The sequence below is a fragment of the Armigeres subalbatus genome, chromosome 2 (assembly GCF_024139115.2).
Source record: "Armigeres subalbatus isolate Guangzhou_Male chromosome 2, GZ_Asu_2, whole genome shotgun sequence".
Lineage (NCBI taxonomy): Eukaryota > Metazoa > Arthropoda > Insecta > Diptera > Culicidae > Armigeres > Armigeres subalbatus.
Window position 1 is genome coordinate 12,292,086 of NC_085140.1, and position 21,776 is coordinate 12,313,861.

The 21,776-nt window shown below is 41.3% G+C and overlaps 1 protein-coding gene across 1 annotated transcript in view; it reads left to right on the forward strand.

Annotated features, from left to right (window-relative positions):
* LOC134217770 (acid sphingomyelinase-like phosphodiesterase 3b) overlaps window positions 1-21,776 on the forward strand; it is a 352,324-nt gene that overhangs the window by 101,932 nt on the left and 228,616 nt on the right. Inside the window, exon 2 of the mRNA XM_062696588.1 lies at window positions 19,571-20,745. Coding sequence (XP_062552572.1) covers window positions 20,613-20,745 — 133 coding nt within the window. The 5' untranslated portion in view covers window positions 19,571-20,612. The remainder of the gene's footprint in view (window positions 1-19,570; window positions 20,746-21,776) is intronic.

Consider the following 21,776-nt stretch of genomic DNA (forward strand, 5'->3'; position numbering starts at 1 on the left):
GGTCTCAGTGAACACATACACATCGTATTCGCCATCGAGTGCAGCGAGATAAACGTCGTCCAATTTGGTTAGTAGTCCTCTTGTGTTTTGATAATAAACTCGCAAGTCACGAGTCGGTCTGTGAACGGAGGAGGAGTGAGGGGTTGAATTGCTCGATGCGGATATGTACTTGCCTGCATTCAGATTTTGGAAGTCCCCTCCACCACACCCATACACAGGGCCGGGATGACTGTCGATCGCTGGCTGGGAGTGCACGACTGTGATGGGGGGTATTGGGGCTTCCTTCTGGCTAGCAGGCTTGCATCCCGGTGGCGGTCTGTTGTCGAAAGATTGCATCGATGCTAATTGACTGGAAATGATGTTCTCATCAGGCAGTGAATGGTTGCAATTAAAATCGTATAAGTACTTGCCTGCATTCGGATTTTGGAAGACCCCTTCACCACACCCATACACAGGACCGGGATGACTGTCGATCGCTGGCTGGGAGTGCACGACTGTGATGGGGGGCTTTGGGGCTTCCTTACGGCTGGCAGGCTTGCATCCCGGTGGTAGTCGAGTGTTGAGTAATTGAGACGATGCAAAGTGGCTGTTGGCATGTTGACTTCTTCAGGTAGTGAACGATCGCAGATTAATATATACTTGCCTTGGTATGCAGGCTGGAAGACCCCGTCTCCGGACCCATACACAGGACCAGGACGACTGTTGAACGCTGGCGGCAACGGCTCGACTGTGATGGGGGGATATGGGTCTTCCAAAATGCTAATATTGGTGCGACCCGGGTTTAGCTGAGATCCATGACAGGAGTAATAGCAGAAGAGGTATCTTGAATAAGCAGCGGCGTCATTGGTTTCCTCGTTTTCATCGGCACTCGAAATTTTTGAGAAGCGTAATCCTCAAACTCTCGAAACAGTAGTCCTTCAGGCCAGGTGCTTGGGTTTAAAGCATTGCTTTTTTGTGACGGATCCAATCCAATTTTAAAGGAAACGAAATTCAGCGTACTTATGTCCTTATCTTTAACAACAAGTTTGATTACGTCTGGATCAGCGTCCAAAGCTAAATTAGCTTTAACCATGGCGCACACCGCGTCATTAGAGACATCAGGTCTAATTCTCGACAGATAAAGCCAAAATTTGCTATCTTTGGTATCGTTGAAAATTGGAACCGAAACAACATCGTCCAGTGGTTGCTTGCATCCCATACGGTTTTTCTCAGAGATAGCTACAACATCAATATCGCGTGGGCGTTTGCTTGGTCTGCGTGATTCGATGAGAGGCCAACGGGTGCTAGCTGGTGTCGACGTTTGAACCGGTGGCTTTGAATTTAACTGCTTTATTTCGGTGCGTAGCTCTGTGATAGCAGTGGTTAGCGTGATTGGTGATTGATCATCAGATCGGGACGAAATTGCCCTAAAATGAGCATTCTCAAAAAGATCGGCGCAATTGTTGCACATCCAGTACAAGTTCTTTTTATGCGTAGTAAAATAATTTAGCATCGCACGAGTAACACCTCCAGAACAAGCATTCATGTGGAATGTAGCCCCACAGTAACCACGACAAACAACAAAATCAATGCCTGTGATAGCATCGCTGCATTCGGCGCAAAATTTTGCCATTGCGTGTTCGCCTGATAGGTAGACAACAAGTAGCGATGAATGATAAAATGTGCTGCGATGTTGCGCTATTCACCGGCAGGAGACGTTTCTATGCACTACAGTATGCGAGTATGCGAGTATGAAGCACAGAACTATCGGATATGGCAATAACACTGACTGATCACTTCGCGTAATTAATTAGTAAAAAACCGTATTAAAACAGCGATTGGTTCAAATTAAAAAGTAGCAGTAGTTAAACGGTGCTGCTAAACATCACATGAACATACAAAAACGATTTTTTAAAAACAATAACAATGCGTAAAAACGTAATATCATTAACGAGAAACTAGTAGAACCTTACACATAGCAGAGTTGCCAGAATAGTTTATCACAGGTTTATTTGACTGCTCATCCTGACGTTCTACTGCCATGCTTCGAGGTGTAAATAGCGATAATAAATAAAAATACTACGCTACGAAACTCCTGCCTCAACATGCTTCCCCATACTTCGACGTGACTTCGCGATCAGTCGAGAGAAGCACATGTCCGAACCTAGTCTGTAAGGAACTCGGTCAACCCGAAGTTTAGATCTCTCCATGAGTTCTACTAATCCAGGTTAACACACTTGGGACTAAGCGATGGGTCCATTTGCCCTTGGTCAGGTTGTTCCATCAAGGGTATACTTGGTATGCTGCGGAACCCGACCACACCAATGACTTGAGTTTCTTGAAGTGCAAACACTTATTCACATAACTACGCGACCGACACTGCGCCCTGTAATGACTCGATTTGACTCTTTATGCATTCTGTCGACAATCCACGTTATCCACAGTTACTTGTATCTGGTTTCAAGATCTGTGAAGATGGCGTGAAGGTACACACTAGTACCAGGTTGTCAGTGACCAAGTGTACATCTGAAAAGGTGGGTAAAGAGGACGCCTGAATCAGAATTCCCAGGTGCTATTTTTGTTGTGCTAGTTATAAGATATATCTAAATTCCAAGCATCATGTATTCACAGACGCCAGTGAAGTGGCGTCTTCTTGCGCTATATATCTGCGTACTTTCGATGAGGGATATTCAAAACCGCTCCTCTAAAACCATGGTTTACTCCTAGGCTAGAGCTGCAAGCTTGTGTGCTCAGAGAACGATAGACAACATTCGTAATACACAATTGAAAACTCGACGAAACTGGCGTATACATCCATGCCTCAATCCAGCGACTATCGGAATGGGGTCAAACAAAGCTCCGTTACGCAAGACTTTACACATAAAAGCTTCGTACTGCACTTCGATTAGGTCGACGATTTTGCCCTGAGCTCCCTTGCATCTAAGGGCGCCCGACAGATTTTCGTGGACCAGACGATAGAAAGCTTTTTCGTAGTCCTACCTGGATACCTGGTTGGCCACAGTGTCGATACACCTATACCTGGCGTGTTGTAGAGCCCTGTAATCGTCGGTCTTGGGCGATGTTCCTCCAGTTTCCCCGAACGTTCAGGGTCCCCAGGTCCGATTCAATCGCAGCAGCCAGCGTGTTCGTGGCCTTCCATGGAGTCGCCGGCCCTTATCTGGTTCTCTGTTGAATATTGTTTCCGCTTTTCTTTCTTCCGATATTCGCACTAAATGACCAGCCCACTGAAGTCTGCCGTATTTTATACGATTCACATTGTTTTCTTTCTTGTAAACTTGATACAGCTCATGATTCATGCGTCTGCGCCAGACACCATTTTCTAGTTTCCCTCCGAGTATTGTACGCAGCACTTTTCGCCCGAAAATCCTGAGAGTTCTCCGGTCCGCCTCTTTTAACGTCCATGCTTCATGTCCATAAAAGTCCACTGGTAGAATCAGAGTTTTGTATAGAGCAAATTTCGCTTCCGTCTGCATGTTGCGGGACCTAAGCTGGTTACGTAATTCGTAAAAGGCCCTATTTGCAGTAGAAATACGTCTTTTCACTTCACGGGAAACGTCATTGTCACAAGCGTTCCAAGGTAAACACATTTTTCACCAACTTCAAACACATCCCCATCAAGCACTACCTCTGCACCAACACCATAAGGTCTTCCCCTATCTCTACCTGTCACCATGTACTTTGTCTTGGTAGAGTTAATGGTTAAGCCTATCCTCCCCGTCTCCCTCTTCAGGAGGACAAAAGCCTCCACTGCTGCTGTGCGTTCGATTCCAATAAGGTCAATGTCGTCCGCAAAGCCCAGGAGCATATGCGACCGTATGATGATTGTGCCGTTCCCAAGACGAACTTTTAATTTTGAAAATCATGTATCTCGGAGGTTGTTAGAGGTTTTGCCTTTCTCGTATACTAAGTAAAGGCTATATGATCGCTCCAAAAACAAACTTTTTATAGAAGGCCCGGAGACCCATAGTGTTATATACCAATCGACTCAGTTCGACGAATCGAGGTGATGTCTGTGTGTGTGTGTGTGTGTGTGTGTGTGTGTGTATGTGTGTGTGTATGTGTGTGTGTGTGTGTGTGTGCGCAAAACTACTCAAAAAATGTCACTCATTTTTCGGGCACTTATCCTCAACCGATTTGCTCGCAACAAGTTGCATTCGACGCAGAATCCTGTCCCATTGTTTCCTATTTGAAATTGGTCAGATCGGACTATGGGATCAGAAGTTATGGCCAAAATACAAATTCATACGAAAAAATCGCGTAAAAAATGTCACTCATTTTTCGGGCACTTATCCTCAACCGATTTGCTTGCAACAAGTTGCATTCGACGCAAAATCCTGTCCCATTGTTTCCTATTTGAAATTGGTCAGATCGGACTATGGGATCAGAAGTTATGGCCAAAATACAAACTCATGCGAAAAAATCGCGTAAAAAATGTCACTCATTTTTCGGGCATTTATTCTCAACCGATTTGCTCGCAACAAGTTGCATTCGACGCAGAATCCTGTCCCATTGTTTCCAATTTGAAATTGGTCAGATCGGACTATGGAATCAGAAGCTATGACCAAAATACAAATTCATGCGAAAAAATCGCGTAAAAAATGTCACTCATTTTTCGGGCACTTATTCTCAACCGATCTGCTCGTAACAAGTTGCATTCGACGCAGAATCCTGTCCCATTGTTTCCTATTTGAAATTGGCCAGATCGAACTATGTTATCAGAAGTTATGACCGAAATACAAATTCATACGAAAAAATCGCGTAAAAAATGTCACTCATTTTTCGGGCACTTATTCTCAACCGATTTGCTCGCAACAGGTTGCATTCGACGCAGAATCGTGTCTCATTGTTTCCTATTTGGAATTGGCCGTGTGGAATTATGGGATCGAAAGTTATGGCCAAAATACAAATTCATACGAAAAAATTGCGTAAAAAATGTCACTCATTTTTCGGGCACTTATCCTCAACCTATTTGCTCGCAACAAGTTGCATTCGACGCAGAATCCTGTCCCATTGTTTCCTATTCGAAATTGGCCAGATCGAACTATGGGATCGAAAGTTATGGCCAAAATACAAATTCATACGAAAAAATCGCGTAAAAAATGCCACTCATTTTTTCGGGCACTTATCCTCAACCGATTTGCTCGCAACAAGTTGCATTCGACGCAGAATCCTGTCCCATTGTTTCCTATTTGAAATTGGCCAGATCGAACTATGGGATGTGTGCTTCTCAGGTCGCTCGCAACAGATTGCATTCGACGCAGATTCTTGTCCCATTGTTTCCTATAGAAACTTGGCCGGATCGTACAATTGGGTCAAAAGTTACAAAAACAAACTTTTTATAGAAGGCCCGGAGACCCATAGTGTTATATACCAATCGACTCAGTTCGACGAATCGAGGTGATGTGTGTGTGTGTGTGTGTGTGTGTGTGTGTGTGTGTGTGTGTGTGTGTGTGTGTGTGTGTGTGTGTGTGTGTGTGTGTGTGTGTGTGTGTGTGTGTGTGTGTGTGTGTGTGTGTGTGTGTGTGTGTGTGTGTGTGTGCGCAAAACTACTCAAAAAATGTCACTCATTTTTCGGGCACTTATCCTCAACCGATTTGCTCGCAACAAGTTGCATTCGACGCAGAATCCTGTCCCATTGTTTCCTATTTGAAATTGATCAGATCGGACTATGGGATCAGAAGTTATGGCCAAAATACAAATTCATACGAAAAAATCGCGTAAAAAATGTCACTCATTTTTCGGGCACTTATCCTCAACCGATTTGCTCGCAACAAGTTGCATTCGACGCAAAATCTTGTTCCATTGTTTCCTATTTGAAATTGGCCAGATCTAACTATGGGATGTGTGCTTCTCAGGTCGCTCGCAACAGATTGCATTCGACGCAGATTCTTGTCCCATTTTGTTTCCTATAGAAACTTGGCCGGATCGTACAATTGGGTCAAAAGTTATGGCGAAAATACTAATTTTAAAACTACTAAATAAAATGCCATTTTTTGCTCTTTGCTCATCCGATTTGTTTGCAACAAATTGCGTTTGGCGAGAATTTTTTTTATGCATATAAACAAATATGAAAAATAAGATTAATCCACATATTGGTGTTATTTGAGATTTTTCCAAACCTTTTGAACGAACGAGAAAGGCACCATCACCGTTAGGTGGATTAATCTGGGTTTTATTTAGAATTTTCACTAGAATCAATTGGAATAGTTATACTTTCATATACATGCTAACCCTCCCCTCTGTACCATACCCCCTTTCTTATGATTCTGAAAACTAGGTGGCCCAAAAGTGCAATTTTAGGCAATTATAAATAGAACTGGTCATATTTGACGATTTAATGATTCGTTCATCAGCCCATATGAACAGGGCTCTTCAATAAAATTCGATTGTATAAGATTTGTGCAAATAATGTAACAAGAACTATCATAAGGCCTCCAATACCTCTGGAGGATTGTTGTGAAGTTGCTCTATATATATGAAAAGTAAAAGTCCTTAGAGCCCTTGTGAATGCTTTACTATTCAAATAAATCCAATGCAGATGTTCTAGGGTCTCCAAATTGTCCGGAAGTTGAGTTCATTTGATCTACCTGTCAACTACGCCTGACATCATGCCGATAGCAACCAAGCGTGATCATGGAAGTCTCTAGAGCCCCTGCAAGAGCTTAACCACTCAACCAAGTCCAACGCAGATGTTCTAGGGTCTCCAAATTGTCCAGCAGTTGAGTTCAATTGATTTACCAGGTCAACTACGCCTGGCATCGAACCGGTAGCAACATATAAGTGCCTAGAATTCTTGTGAATGCTTCAGCATTCAAATAAGTTTAAGGCAGATGCTTTAGGGTCTTCAAATTGTCCATGAGTTGAGTTCAATTGGTCTACCAGGACAACTACGCCGGGCATCAAACCGATAGTAACTCAACGTGTCCATATAAGTTCTTAGAGCCCTTGTGAAACATCTGGATTGGACTTATTTGAATGGTGGAGTATTCGCATGGACTCTAGGCATATACATGGGAACGCTGGGTTGCTATCGGTATGATATTAGGCGTAGTTGACGTGGTAGACCTCTAGAAAATTATTTAGCTCTTTTTTTGTGGAATGTTTCCACTGGCGTGAGACGAGATTAGCACAATTCCACTTAATTTCACCACCTCGTAATACTTTTACATATACGTATTTCGATTTAAACTGTAAAGTAGTCTTCAGTGTCTCGTACTTGACTCGACTCGAGAACTTAGCTAAGGGACAATTTTAAGACCCTAGAACATCTGCATTGAACTTTTTTACATAGTGAAGAATTCACAAGGGCTCTAAGGACTTTTATGGATATTCTTGAACTTGTTGAACTTATTTGAATAGTTAAGCATTCACAAAGACTTATACGCTCATTCCGAAAAGTAATTCATCAGTCTTGAAGCTATAGTTTGTTGGGGAAGGGTCATTTAGCCGAAAGGGTCATTTCGCCGAAAGGGTCGTTTGGCCGAAAGGGTCATTTGGCCGAATAGGACATTTGACCTATTAAGACGTTTGGCCGAATAGGTCATTTGAAAAGTGAGTAATAATGAGTGAGAAGAGAGACGTCTCAATTCCCATTCCTAATTTCTCACTTCTCACTGTAAAAAGTGATTAGTGCGAAGTGGGTAGTGAGCCTTCTCGCTACTCCCTTCACGCTTCTCATTTTTTACAGTGAGAAGTGAGAAATGAGGAATGAGAATTGAGACGACTCTTTTCTTACTCTTAATTTTTCACTTTTTAAATGACCTACATTCGGCCAAATGACCTATTCAGCCTAATGACCCTTTCAGCCAAATAACTTTCGGCCTAATGGTATATTCGGCCCAGTGGCATTCGGCCAAATGGCATTTGGCCGCACTGCTATGGAGGTAGATTTGTATTGCAAATTTCTTCAATAATTCCTCAAGTAAGTATAAAATAATAAGTTATTCCCTAGTGAACGGAAAAGTGCAAAATGTGTTAATAAGAGCAAACCGCTTAAAATTATTTTATTTGTACCCAAGCAACACCGAAAACATAATTATTAGCGAAGACCTAGAAATAATGTTGAATAAAGGTGTAACGCTCCGTTCGGTTTCTATAAGCAAGCGGCTTAAGCGCCACCTTCTGTTTCCGAAGGACCGCTAGCTCGTTTAATTTCGCCCGTATGAGACTGCCTATTCAGGGCAGGTCTTATTTCAACCAGAACCAAAGTTCACACTCCGACACACAAAATAGATCGTAGGCAATTAACCAAGTTCAAATTCTTCGACTTCAATGTCGGACTTAATCTAAGAAAAATATATACAACCCTCGATGTTCTACCAATCAGGGAAAAGCTTAGCTTAAAGTAGGAATAAACCAGTCAGTAAATAGTTCAATTTATTACGTGACGTTTGATTGTGTAGTGTAATTCTAAATTGGAAGTAATTAAAGCAATTTACAATTCCACGATCGCGAATTTCAATCGATCGAATTCATCGAATCCTATTTATTATTGCAGCTAGTTTATTTGATTCAAGAAAACCTAAGCTAACTCTGTGATGTCGTTTTCGGTTATTGCTGGGTCGAACCTAGTTCTGCCCCGGATCGCTCTGCCGATTTATCGAGATCGAACCTAGGTTCACCAATACATTCGAACACAAACTGTCAAACAGGTGTTTATGTTTACGCTAAAGGAAAATGAAAACATGAAAGACACGGAAGGGTGCGGATGGGTATTTGACTTTTAACCCTTTATAATGGAACGTACACACGGTCAAGCAGTTCGACCAACATTGACTCCACCTCCCGTTTATTCAAACATTCATCAATTTTTATCAACACCGACACGAACAATCAATTTATTCGACCAACAATATCACACACGAACGACCGAAGCACCAACTCGAGCACCAACCATCAAAAAATATATGGGGGTTTGTGCAACTTCACTACAAATGCTCAAACATGTTCGGCGAACCTTGACTCCACCCCCGACAACTCAAACCAAAATCAAACCGTTTTAATTTTTCCCAACCGAGCCGCCAACTGTCAAATGGTTGTTCGAACAACTTCACACACGTTCCAACAAAGCAGCAACCGAAGCGTTTTCTTGGGGGTGGAGTCAATGTTCGTCGAACTGCTTGACTGGTGTGTACGTAGCATAAGGCAGAGGAATCTAAACAATAAAATAACAAAAACAACAATAGGACACAATGTTGACATGGTATTAAACTCAAATGTATGTTTGTTATACATTAAACAGTTCAGAAACATTGAAAAATTGGTGGCAATATAGTTGCCACTGCCCGTCAAGCGGGACAACATTGGTGGCAATATAGTTGCCACTGCCCGGCAAGCGGGAAAACAGGCAACAAAAAAATAAATAAAAGATTTTTAAAAATTAGGTTTTAGGTAGAACCAGTCAAATTAAGGCACGTTACTTTTTTTGGTGAAGAGTATTAGTCGAAAAACGCATTATAAGTGAAAAAAAAAATTTTTGCCCTTTTGTTCCCAAGGGGGGACCCTTGGGAAAAAAACGCAATTTCGTCAAAAATCTAAAAACCAAATATACAGAAAGGTAAAGCTTTTTTCACCCTAATCACGTAATAATCTAACACAGGAGATTCAAAATAATGAATACCAACGGGAAAAAATTTATGTTTGTCGTTTTTTTAACGAATTATAACTGAAAATCCTTCTTCCATTCGTAACTTACGATTTGTTCGTAAAAAAACTGTTCTCAAATTGACATTTCAAATTTTTTTTATGGCTCAAATTCATCTGGGGTGTTCTTCTTCTTCTTCTTATTGGCATTACATCCCCACACTGGGACATTGCCGCCTCGCAGCTTAGTGTTCATTAAGCACTTCCACAGTTATTAACTGCGAGGTTTCTAAGCCAGGTTACCATTTTTGCATTCGTATATCATGAGGCTAACACGATGATACTTTTATGCCCAGAGAAGTCGAGACAATTTCCAATCCGAAAATTGCCTAGACCGGCACCGAATCGAACCCAGCCACCCTCAGCATGGTCTTGCTTTGTAGCCGCGCGTCTTACCGCACGGCTAAGGAGGGCCCATCTGGGGTGTTACTAGAAAGCAAATAAAGCCACTACATGGGAAGTAATAAGTAAAGCTCTAGTTGATAAATAGAAAAACATATAATTTGTTGGTGGCAATATAGTTGCCACTGCCTTATAAAGGGTTAATCGTTTTTGTTTCATTTGTTGAATTTATCAATGTTGTTGCTGCCTTGCACGTAAAATGGATTATTTCAATTGTGTGTTGTCGTCAAGTTTCTCTGATGGTGAAATGGATTCAGATATCGAAATATTTTTTGCTGATTACTTCAGACGGTAGCTCCGTTATAAACAAAATGATGGTTAAAAATTTTGATGAAAATGTTTGATATGATTGATAAATGATTGATATGATTGAATGTGATGATTGATAAATGCAATGACGAGAAGGTAGCTGTAGCTGCTATTTATTCACTATTACGTTGTGTATTCGATTATATGCTTTAGGTATAATTGCTCTCTCAATGGGAAAATAGCGTACCGGAGTATCGGATGTGTTAGTTAGGAAATGTTAGTCAACTCTTGAGCCCCAAATCTCAATAAATTTTCTATTGGATTTTTTACAAAGTGTTTCCATATTTTCTTGTTCTATTACATTTGAATGGCATAATTGATAACTCAAATGTAACACAATCACTGTTATCCAGAACGCCACTTAGAACCAGTATAACAGTTTATCGGGAAACACGGATTGGCATAATTACCGGAAATGTTCCAGAGCGCCAAAATTCCTTCACGGCAATCCACATTGCCGTCGCCATTCATCACAAGCTTCTAATCACATAAATTTATTGATGGATTAACTGTCATTTTTAAAATAAACAATTAACAGAAGAAAAATCTGACTTTCCCATTCAATTTATATAATAAGAAACAAAATAACACTAATAACAAAATTCAAAAGATAAAATCTGTATGAAATCTGATAAAATATTTATATTTATTTTCTGCCTATCAGCTGGCAGTGCGAACTGAAAACAAAACAGATGATAGTGCTTGAGATCTCACTAACACCATCATACTGACTCGATCCCGATTCGTTTTTCGTTCGGTTATTCAGAGTCGGGGTCGGACCTGACCCAGGTCTAAAACCGAAAACGACATAAATTTATCCCTTATTTGATAGATCGTTAGCTACTTGGACAGTTCTGACCTGATCGGCGGGGCTTTTGACGGATTCCCGCTGCGGACGTCCCACGGAGTTGAAAAAACAGGAGCTCGGCTCGTTTCTCGTGGCAAAATTGGCCCAACAGTACCCCTGGTCGTCACGAGAGTTCGTTGCGGGTTACTTCCAAGTAACCGGTCGGAACAACCCACGTGACTCGCGCGCAGGTTCGAATCTCGGGGTATAGATGTCCCCTAGCGAAGTGGAGTGCCGCCGGTCGTAATAATTCGGCTATTCCCCGCGGCTTTTTGGCTAGCGAGATCACAGTCGTACTCTACGACGGGTGTTACTCGACCTTCAAACAACTATGGCCAAGTTTCGCTTGAGCTCCGGACGGATCCTTGATCCCAGACTAACCGCCCACGTTGTTTGGGCTTAACTGTCCTATACAACGCAGATAATCTTATTGATATTTGCTCACAATGGTGGATTATTTAGGCTTACCTGAATTACAAATTATTTAATGTTCAATTATTCGAACTCGTATCTCAAAACTTTGAGTTTTCGACAAATTCAACCGCTAATAAGAATTAGATAATAGTAGTTAGACATTTTAATCATAATTGATATTCAAGCGACCGAAACTTACTTCAGATTTAGAATAATTTAATTTAGATTTGAAACTTTTGAAATTTCACTCCGACAAATAATCAACTATTTGATTCAAAGCACTCCACAATTGTGAATAGCCCGACGCGATCCCGATTTATTTTTACCTAATCTCTGCTGCGCAATTTCTACCCATTGGTTGAATAAAGAGAGATATTCTCCAAATCGTCAAACTATTTCAAAAGAAGTCCTTGGAAAACGACGCAATTAAATATTTAATACGCTATAGATTCAAATTTTGAAATCTTGCTAGGTAATTTGCTACTTCACAACTAGGTGGCGTGCCTTTGGTTCTTGTATCGGAGTAAACTTAAAGTTAAATTTACAGTATGGCAGAAAAAGTATGATACCGACGGCTTCATGCTTACGCATGAATACAAACGCATAAAACTGGGTTCACACCAGGTATGTTTCATCATTTTTATCATTTTTATCGATTGAGTTGTTACAAAGGTCGGGAAAAGAAAATACAAAACATGTTATGTTCGAAGAAAGTTATGAAAAGGTTTTTGCTTAACATACAGCAATTTGATCATTGAAGATGTTTTGTACTACAATCTTACTGATAACATGTTGGCTTTTGACATTTGATTGGTTTTTCAAGATGTTTTGTTTTACATTATCTCAACATGCCTACCTACCATGCCATGCCTACAGGTAGATATTACAAACATGGTCATAACATGTTCATTTTTTTAGTACTGTAAAACCTCTTTTTACCCTCCTTTTTTACGCTCCCTCTTTTTGCGCCCCTCTTTTTACGCTCAAAATTCCAAATAACGCTCCCTCTTTTTACGCTCCAAATTCGAAATAACGCTCCCTCTTTTTACGCCCTATAGGAGCGTAAAAAAAGTTTCAAGCATTTATATGAGGCAAATTTGGATTAGTTTCGGAGGTTGTTTTTAGATGATCTAAGTACTGCGGATGTTCTAGGAACAGAACATAAGCATGCGAAGTGGTGTTACCTGTTGTCATGGGTTGTAGGTAGTCTACGAACTCCATATATTCAAGGTCTGTTGATCAACCTTCGTATTGGAGGCAGATATTGAAGAATAAACAAGTTGTGTGACCCCTTCTTGGTATGTGTTTGTATTCCAAGTAGTTATTGATGTTGTCACTGATGCCAGGTAGTCTACGAACTCCATAGATTCAAGGCCTGGGGATCAACCTACGTAATGGAGGCAGCTATAGAAAAATAAACAAGTTGTGTGACACCTCCATGGTCTATGTTTGTATTCCAAGTAGTTGTTGTTGTTGTCGTGGGCTCCAGGTAGTCTACGAACTCCATAGAGTCAAGGTCTGTTGATCAACCTCCGTAATGGAGGCAGTTATTGAAAAATAAACAAGTTGTGTGACCCCTTCTTGGTATATGTTTGTATTCCAAGTAGTTCTTGTTGTTGTCGTGGGCTCCAGGTAGTCTACGAACTCCAGAGAGTCAAGGTTTATGGATCAACCTCCGTAATGGAGGCAGTTATTGCAAAATAAACAAGTTATGTGACTCCTTCTTGGTATATGTTTGTATTCCAAGTAGTTCTTGTTGTTGTCGTGGGCTCCAAGTAGTCTACGAACTGCATAGAGTCAAGGTCCATGGGTCAACCTCCGTAATGGAGGCAGTTATTGGAGAATAAACAAGTTGTGTAACCCCTTCTTGGTATATGTTTGTATCCCAAGTAGTTCTTGTTTTTGTCATTGGTGCCAGGTAGTCTACGAACTTCATTGAGTCAAGGCCTGTGGATCAACCTCCGTAATGGAGGCAGTTATTGAAAAATAAACAAGTTGTGTAACCCCTTCTTGGTATATGTTAGTATTCCAAGTAGTTCTTGTTGTTGTCGTGGGCTCCAGGTAGTCTTCAAACTCCATAGAGTCAAGGTCTGTGGATCACCTTCCGAAACGGAGGCAGTTATTGAAGAATAAACAAATTGTGTGACTTCTTCCTGATATATGTTTGTATTTCGAGTAGTTTTTGTTGTTGTCGTGATTTCCAGGTAATCTATGAACCTCATAAAACCAAAGTCGGTGGATCAACCTCTTTAATGGTAGCAGTTATTTGGAAATAATTAAGTTGTGTGACCCCTTCTTGGCATATGTTTGTCTTTAAAGTGGTTCTTTTTGTTGTCGTGGGCTATTTAATGGACGTAGTTATTGAGCATCAAACCCTTTTTGTGACCCCATTTCGGTACAGTAATATCCCGATTTTTTTCAATCCTAGTGAATTTTGGAGGGATGAAATAGAAAAAGGCAAAATACGTGAAAGGAACACGTAATTTCTTGTCGAAGAGGCTTACAAAATTCTTGACATATTCTCTGTAATGATCCATAATAAACCTCAGGCGGTGAAAGTTATTTCATGAAAAATATTGTTATTTGCGGTATTATTTGAAAACAATAGAAACGACAGAAAAAAAAATAAAATTTTTTTTGGTGATAATCGGGTCGAAAACGTGGTAAAATCGGGGTCGACAAAATCAGGGTAGACAAAATTGGAGAATGACAAAATCGGGTCAATACTGTATATGTTCGCATTCGGTGCTTGTTATTGTCATGGGTTCGAAGTAATCTACGAACTTCGTAGAGTCAGGGCCTGCTGATTAACCTCAGTGATGGAGCCGTTAATCAAAAAAAATAACAAGTTGTGCAACCTCATCTGAGTGAATTTGTTGCTTTAGTTGTTTCCATGGTACTAGGAACTATGTATGAATTCGACCCGAGTAGCACACTTGTCATACAGAAGTTGCTGTAATTCGTATGCGATCAAATTGAGTCACATTAGAGTTGCTGCAACCAAATCAGCCAGAATGGTGCTACTAGGGGATACAGTTATGATTTGTAGATTAACTCCGAACGGGAGGCTGTTGGTACATGTTTGCATTCCAAATAGTTCAAGTTGATAAGAAAATTTTTTTGAGCTTTTTAGTGGAATGTCTTCACTTGTCATAAGACGAGTTTATACAATCCCTTTGAATTCCACCACTTAATTGTATCTTGATAGATACGTATTTCGACCTCAATAGTAAGGCCGCCTTCAGTGTCTTGTACAAGACAAGTACAAGACACTGAAGACGGCCTTACTGTTGAGGTCAAAATACGTATCTGTCAAGATACAATTAAGTGGTGGAATTCAATGGGATTGTATAAACTCGTCTTATGACAAGTAGTTCAAGTTGTTGTCATTAGCTCTAGGCATTTATTGACAAGGTGTTCTTGTGTGTTCAGCGTTCTTGAGTGGTGTTCAACCTCATTTTGATATATTCGCATTCCAAGTAGTTCTTGTTGTCATGGGTTCCAGGTAGTATACAAACTTCATTCATATCACGTACGAAACTGTTTATTCCTTGGAAATACAATATGTGAATAAATTGGGACGAGATAACTTGACGTCAAAAACGTAAGGAAAAAACGGTCTTATATAGCGAAGATCATGTACTGTGTTATTATAGTTATCCGTGTAAGCCTAGAAGCCTTACTCCATAAATTTCTAGGATGGCCATTAGCATATGCCATGAACGCATTTTATTCTATGGACCACAAAGGACAAATATCAAATTTAAAACAGGTTGATATATCTCTGGTTTAGCATGTAGATCCTAACGTCTTGTTGTACCACTTTTTACACAAGACGAAAGATCTCTGGTTACGCGTGTAGATCTTAAGGCCTATTCCAGAGTTTTCTTGTATGACCATGGACATATGCAATTGTTGCATTCTATTCAATGTATCACAAAACACAGGTCCAAGCTCCCGGAGGTTCTCGAAAAACTTTAAAGCATTGAAAATGATGATGAACGTCTTACTGTGCGTCATCAAGGATCTTTACCACTTATGACTTCTTGATTTCTTGGCGTACCAAGAACATCTTAAGGCCTCAGCACTAAAACAATGGGACGACCATGATAAAGAAAACAATTTGGACGACCCTTATACCGAAATAGGTAAAAGACACATCTTAAGACTAAAACTGCGTTAAATATCAAACTTTGCTTACCTAAAAGATTGCAAACTTTTTTTACGCTCCAAATTCCAAATAGCGCTCCCTCCTTTTACGCTCAAAATTCCAAATAACGCTCCCTCTTTTTACGCCCTAAATTCGAAATAACGCTCCCTCTTTTTACGCTCTGATTCAATTTACGCTCCCCCGTTTTGGGCGCAAAAAGAGCCGAGGAGTGGGGTAGTAGATGCCCTTCAACTGCGGCCTCAATAATCCCAGATGGTTTTCCTCATCCAGATATGTCCGCAAGGGAGGGAGTCGTCCCATGAAGAAGTTTCGGACATATGCCAAAATTTTGCACAATTTGAAAGCTGCTGAAGTACAGATGTAATTGAACGCGAAGAGAAGGTAGGTGTGTATTTTCTGTTGGAAGGGGTCCTGGAGAGCAATCCGCTAACCCTGCAAAATATTCTAACCGGGCGGAAGGCGTGCTCTCGGAAACCTAATCTTCGTAGTCGGCAGTTGCCCAGTCTTTCGACGACCTTGTACACGCAAGAGGTCAATGAAAGTGGCTGGTACTTGAAGGCATCTCGAGAGAAAACGTTATTTTTGAGAATTGGGATGACGAAACTGAGCAGCCAGTTATCCGGAACGGATTGGTCAGATCAGGCTTGGTTGACCAAATCAAGGAATTTGCAATTAGGAAGAGGGGGCTTGATCATAGGGTGCCGATCACAACTGGACCTGATGATTTCCCTTTTCCCTGGAGAGGGCGAACGACAGTTCGGCGATGGTGATCAGGTTGATCAGGGAGCCCAGTGAGTTCGGTGGGACTTGGAAGCTTTGATGCGTTGACGATTTAGCTAGGATAGATCTATGGAACTCGGTTGACCGGATCAAAGATGAGAAATATTCACGTAGTGCGTTGACAACAGGGGTCTCCAGTAGCCTTGCGAACAAAGGCGTAGAATTGCCACTCCCGTAGATGGTGTGTTCGATTCTCGGTCCGATCTAGGTTGTTTTGGGGTGGACACTTTCTCGACACCCTGGGCATAGTACTTGACAAACAAGATACATACACATGCAATGGGGGGCATTGGAGCGTTGATAACTTCCGGAGGATCGGAAATGGTGCGATCGCCTGCTTCAACATGTATTGGGGAATACCTCCGCTTGCCATTGAGTGCGTTGATTCTCCCCCCGACTCCGTCGGCTGATTGGAATGGATTTATGGAGCCGAACATAAATTTCCTCACTTTGCTTCCTAAAAGAAAGAGGAAAGCTTCCGAAGAGAGCAGGATAGATCCTTCATCGGCATCCAAGCCGACGTGGACGAATTCGGGAAGTATTGTTGGGGCACTGTTGTCTAAGACGCGTCGAAAGGAGAAGGTCATCAATCAGTCGGCATATTTCTTTATTTCAACCACTGGATGGTTGTAAATTATATAGAATTTCTGAACATAATTAATAAATAACCGTAAATAAGACTTCCCGGTAAATCGTTTTATAGAATAAGAACCCTGCTGCCATTAGAGTGAACATACTTGAGTGATCGCTTCCATCACAGTTCTCACTCTTCTCCGAACGAATCATGTTTCCCACAAACGGTAGATATGTCCCTATACAAAAGTGGAGAAAGGCGCAAAAAATATGATGAAGATATCCATCCTGACAAGCTTTGGTAGGATCTCAGGCAGCTCAGACGGTTTCTCGTTTCCAGTTTCCAGCACTGTCGCATCTTTCGGCTCCATTTTTTCCCTTCCAGGAAAAGCCGTCTATTGTCTGATTCATTCCGATAGATATGGACACATTTCCGTACACACACACACGCTCACGAGCGCTGTAAGAAATGAAATGAATATGGAAGAGTTTTCCCTAGAAGAGCTTCTCGGCTGCCACCGGGGATGAAAAGGCTTGCCTGGTAGAATGATTTAATGGTTTTTGAAATGCACGGAGATTCTCGAACGGGTGGTTGCAGGTGCGGCTGAAGGATTTGTGCCTGAACGCTCGTCAGATTGTTGTGCCTCGTAATTTGGGACGAAAGTATGTTTGCTTTAAGCACAGGAAGGTAAATCTATGCCGAGATATGATTTACGAGCGGTGATTCACTTGAAGAAACGAAAGTGCCGTTATTTGAGACACGTGTATTTATATTTATTGTTATGGCAGAAAATTTATCTACACAGTAATATTCGAAAACCCTAACGAAACCCCACTTCGATAACGAGCAGGAAAACCAAATTAGCCGCATTTCCCCACATCCTCCGAAAAGAGAGGGAAGAACGTGTAACTTCATTATCACGTACAACGCCGTCCCCAGTGGCTGGTCTGAGCCCCAGATATTTCACCCAGCCTGTAGGAATTATATAAGTTGGACGATGGTGGAATCGATTTCATGGGGCTCAGATCAAAAGAAGCAAAACTTTGCCTTGGAGGCATGGCGTCGTCGTCGTCGTCGTAGATTTCTGCCCAAGCAGCAGTAGCTGCATTGGCAGACAACGTGAAGCCAAAAGAGAATTAATGAACATGTGTAATATTCGTTTCTGTACCAACACAAAGTCTGCCTTCTGGGTCTGCTATTTGGGCTCCTGCAGAAGCACCACACAGACAGTCGCACTGGGGCCCATCATCAATAAATTACTAAATGGATGCTCCCCAAGGACGGTATTTGCCCGTCGTCGTTCGATTTGCTTTGCGTATTGGCCTGGAAATACGCATTGTTTGGAGAGTAGGACTAAATTGGGTGAAAATTTATGCTCTTGCGAGTTGAGCGGAGCACGTCTCCGGCCGACCGTCATCGTCGTCTTCGATACATCCCCCGAGGCCCTGGAGCTGGATTCGGTGTGCACTTAAGTTACTATTCATTGCTGGTAGACGTTCGCCTTTGCAGAGTTCCTTTTCTCCCACCCGCACCAGTGGCTTCGGTGATAAATGGGTTGCGGCAAGTGTGCGTTGCATGTGGATTGGAGCTCTTGGAAACATTTTGTCTGAGGCTTTCGGGTTCAAGGATATCTTGGGGTAGGTTTTTTAGTGGAAGGTCGACCGACATCGACTGGTTTTGGTGCTGAATTTGGAATTGGATAGATGGGAGGTGAGGTGATGTATAGAAACGGATTAATTATTGATGTGATAAAGAGGAATATCTCAAGTGTTTTTGTGCATTTAAATTGATCTTTTAAAGCAATAAATGCAATGCAATTAAGTTTGTGTCAGAAAAGCTGCCCGAGTAGACTAAAATAGCTCAATAATATCAAATGTTGATTATATAGCAAAATGAGATATGGACATGATTGATATGAGAGATAAAAGATCAGACAACAATATCCATAGTTTGCACTCAAATATCATGAGGAGATCAAGTTATGCTATTTGTAAAAGGTGATCAATATCATGTGCCATTAGTTTGTTCTTATACATAGCATATATTGATATTTAAATTATATTTCGGTGCAAATTTTTTGATATTGTTCTGTCATCTCTTATATCAATCAAGTCCATATCGTGTTTTGTTATTCAGTTCATGGCTTCTGCCCGGGTAATAGTGCTAATAAAAACAATGAAGACAATCTATTTACTAATGTTCAAAATGCTTGAGCCAATAAAATTTGTCACATAAATTTCAAATTGTGTCTGAAAGCTTTTTTTTGTAATTTGCGTATTTTTCAATGAAAGCTGATTTTTGCTACCAAACACTTTATTCAACGATATAATTTTTTAAACAACCTACACCAAAAATTATCCTATAACAAGTTTAAAGAAACATCCATCTGATTACAATTACATTTACCATCGTCTCAATTCTTCCATTTCAGATAAGTCCAATTTGGTTGGCATTGCTTATCATCGGAAACAACAAACAACTTTCACAGTAAGAAATTGGAGCAGCCAAGCAACAAACAACTTATCCTCTTCACAGTTGTTGCCCTCTAAGTAAACGTGCCACAAAGTCGAGTTGATTATTATCGCTCCGAATTCTATCGATCTAGACTGTTCCCCAGTCTCTGGGTCTCTCGATACAGGTCGGAATTCCGTCGAGATTTGGCCCTCTGCAAGTGACAGGCAGTGGAAATAAGAATCGAAGCTGCTACGTGAGTCTGAAAAATTCGTAAACTTTTCTACGCGTTAGGAACTTTTCGAACAACTCAACTAAAGACAAAAAGCCGGCGGATAGCGGAAAGCAAACCCCAGAGACAGAGGAATAAAGTGGTGCGTTTCCAAAGTTCGTTTCTTCGGAAATTTTTGCTCCAGCAAGGTGAAAATTGATACTCATTCTGAACGAAATGGAACAGCGTGGTCGATGAGGAGGCGTGAGTGCGAATATTATTTCAAACGTGAGAACAGACTGCGGCAGCCCACCTGACAAAGTAAAACAAACACGTGCACGTAATTGGGGAAAAGTGATTTCGAGTTCGGATCGTGAGGTGTCGGAATCGGGACCTTGAGGGTATCCCCTCCAAAAAATAAAAGGCTGGCAGGCTGCGTGCAAACTGGAGGGGAAATAAAGTAATTATTTTGAGCCGACCCGACCATTATTTTCACCTTGTTTCTATTAGCTATCGAGGGTATAAAGTTTAGCCAAACACGTACCGCTTCCAAGTGCGTGGTGGGAGGTGCCAGAAATTTATCACAAGACGCAAGCTTTCGTATTTCGAAGAACTGATATTGAAGTGCCGGTGAGTTTGCTTGCGTGAAACAAATGCGTACCTGTGGGCAAACTTTTTACTGAGGAAAAACAATTTAGCGAACTTGTGAATATGACAAAGGACTCATTCCCATGGTAGACGACGTGGTTCGCTTACCGAAAAGGACGAAGCCAACGACTACGAGGACGACGACTACCCCAATGTCGAATGCATGAAACATAATGGATTACCTGGGCAACTTAAAATGGACCTCCATAGACGATTGAAGGTCTTCCCGGTCGTCGCCTTAACATGGGTATGCTTCATTGCAATATGCTGTGTTAAACTGACGGAGGCGAAAATAGGTGAGTACCCTTGTTGCTGCGAATGTGCTTTGATTTGGCTTTCCCCCTCAATAGCTGCCGTTCCTAGTCGCCGGGCATCGACGGCGGTGGCGTTGGGTTGATTTACATGTGACAGGACGGCTCTATAGTCCCAATTTGTGCCTTTCCATGAATATTCATTTCCGGGTCGGAGTTTGCATATTTTTTCGCTCGGGGCATTGATTCCCAAACACACCGGGATCACGGAGCTATGACATGTTGACCCCAGCTCTGATTTAGGTTCAAAATGAGACATCAGAGGAAAAGGTATTCAATCTTGACAGCACGTGTGAGGCTACAAACTTTGGAATGTGTACGTACAATATGAGGACACCATTTGCATAAGACTTCAATTTTGACTAAATCCAGATGACGGGTATGTGCTATGTTCATTAGCATTACCGGCCCGGCCTCTTGTCCGTTGAAGCTTAAATATCCGAATTTATCTAAATATTGTCATCATGTAGGATGGGCCGTTGGAAATATCCATCTAAAGTGATTACAATTTGACAATTTTTTTTTTTTAAATTCAACACAGATTTCTGATGAAGTATTCTTATTAAAACGATTGAAAATGTGATTCGACAGAACGGATGTACCTACCACGCGAGTCAGAAAACTATCCATCTGATGAGGAAGCTGAGAATTCCAAGATATAATAATGAAATACTGTAATAACAAACTCTATTTTTTCCCTTTACTTAGACGTTTTTTAAATAGAATTAATTTTATCACCGTGGGAGGGAGTCTGAGGTGTCTCCTTTGCGGGCCTACCGCGGGTCCCACCGAATGATGTATTGGAGAATGATCCTGGAAATTTCGTCAAAAAGTGTTCTGCTCCGCTGTTCTTCGAATCAGACTCCGAATGTCGAAAGGAGCTTGGCGTTTTTGCTCGAAGATGAACAATTTATCGATTATTCTTTTTGTTGGAGGGTTAAAACATTTATTCGAATCATAGAAAAAATGTTTATGTGACATGACAGTAAGGGCGATCACTAGGGAGGTGAGACTTC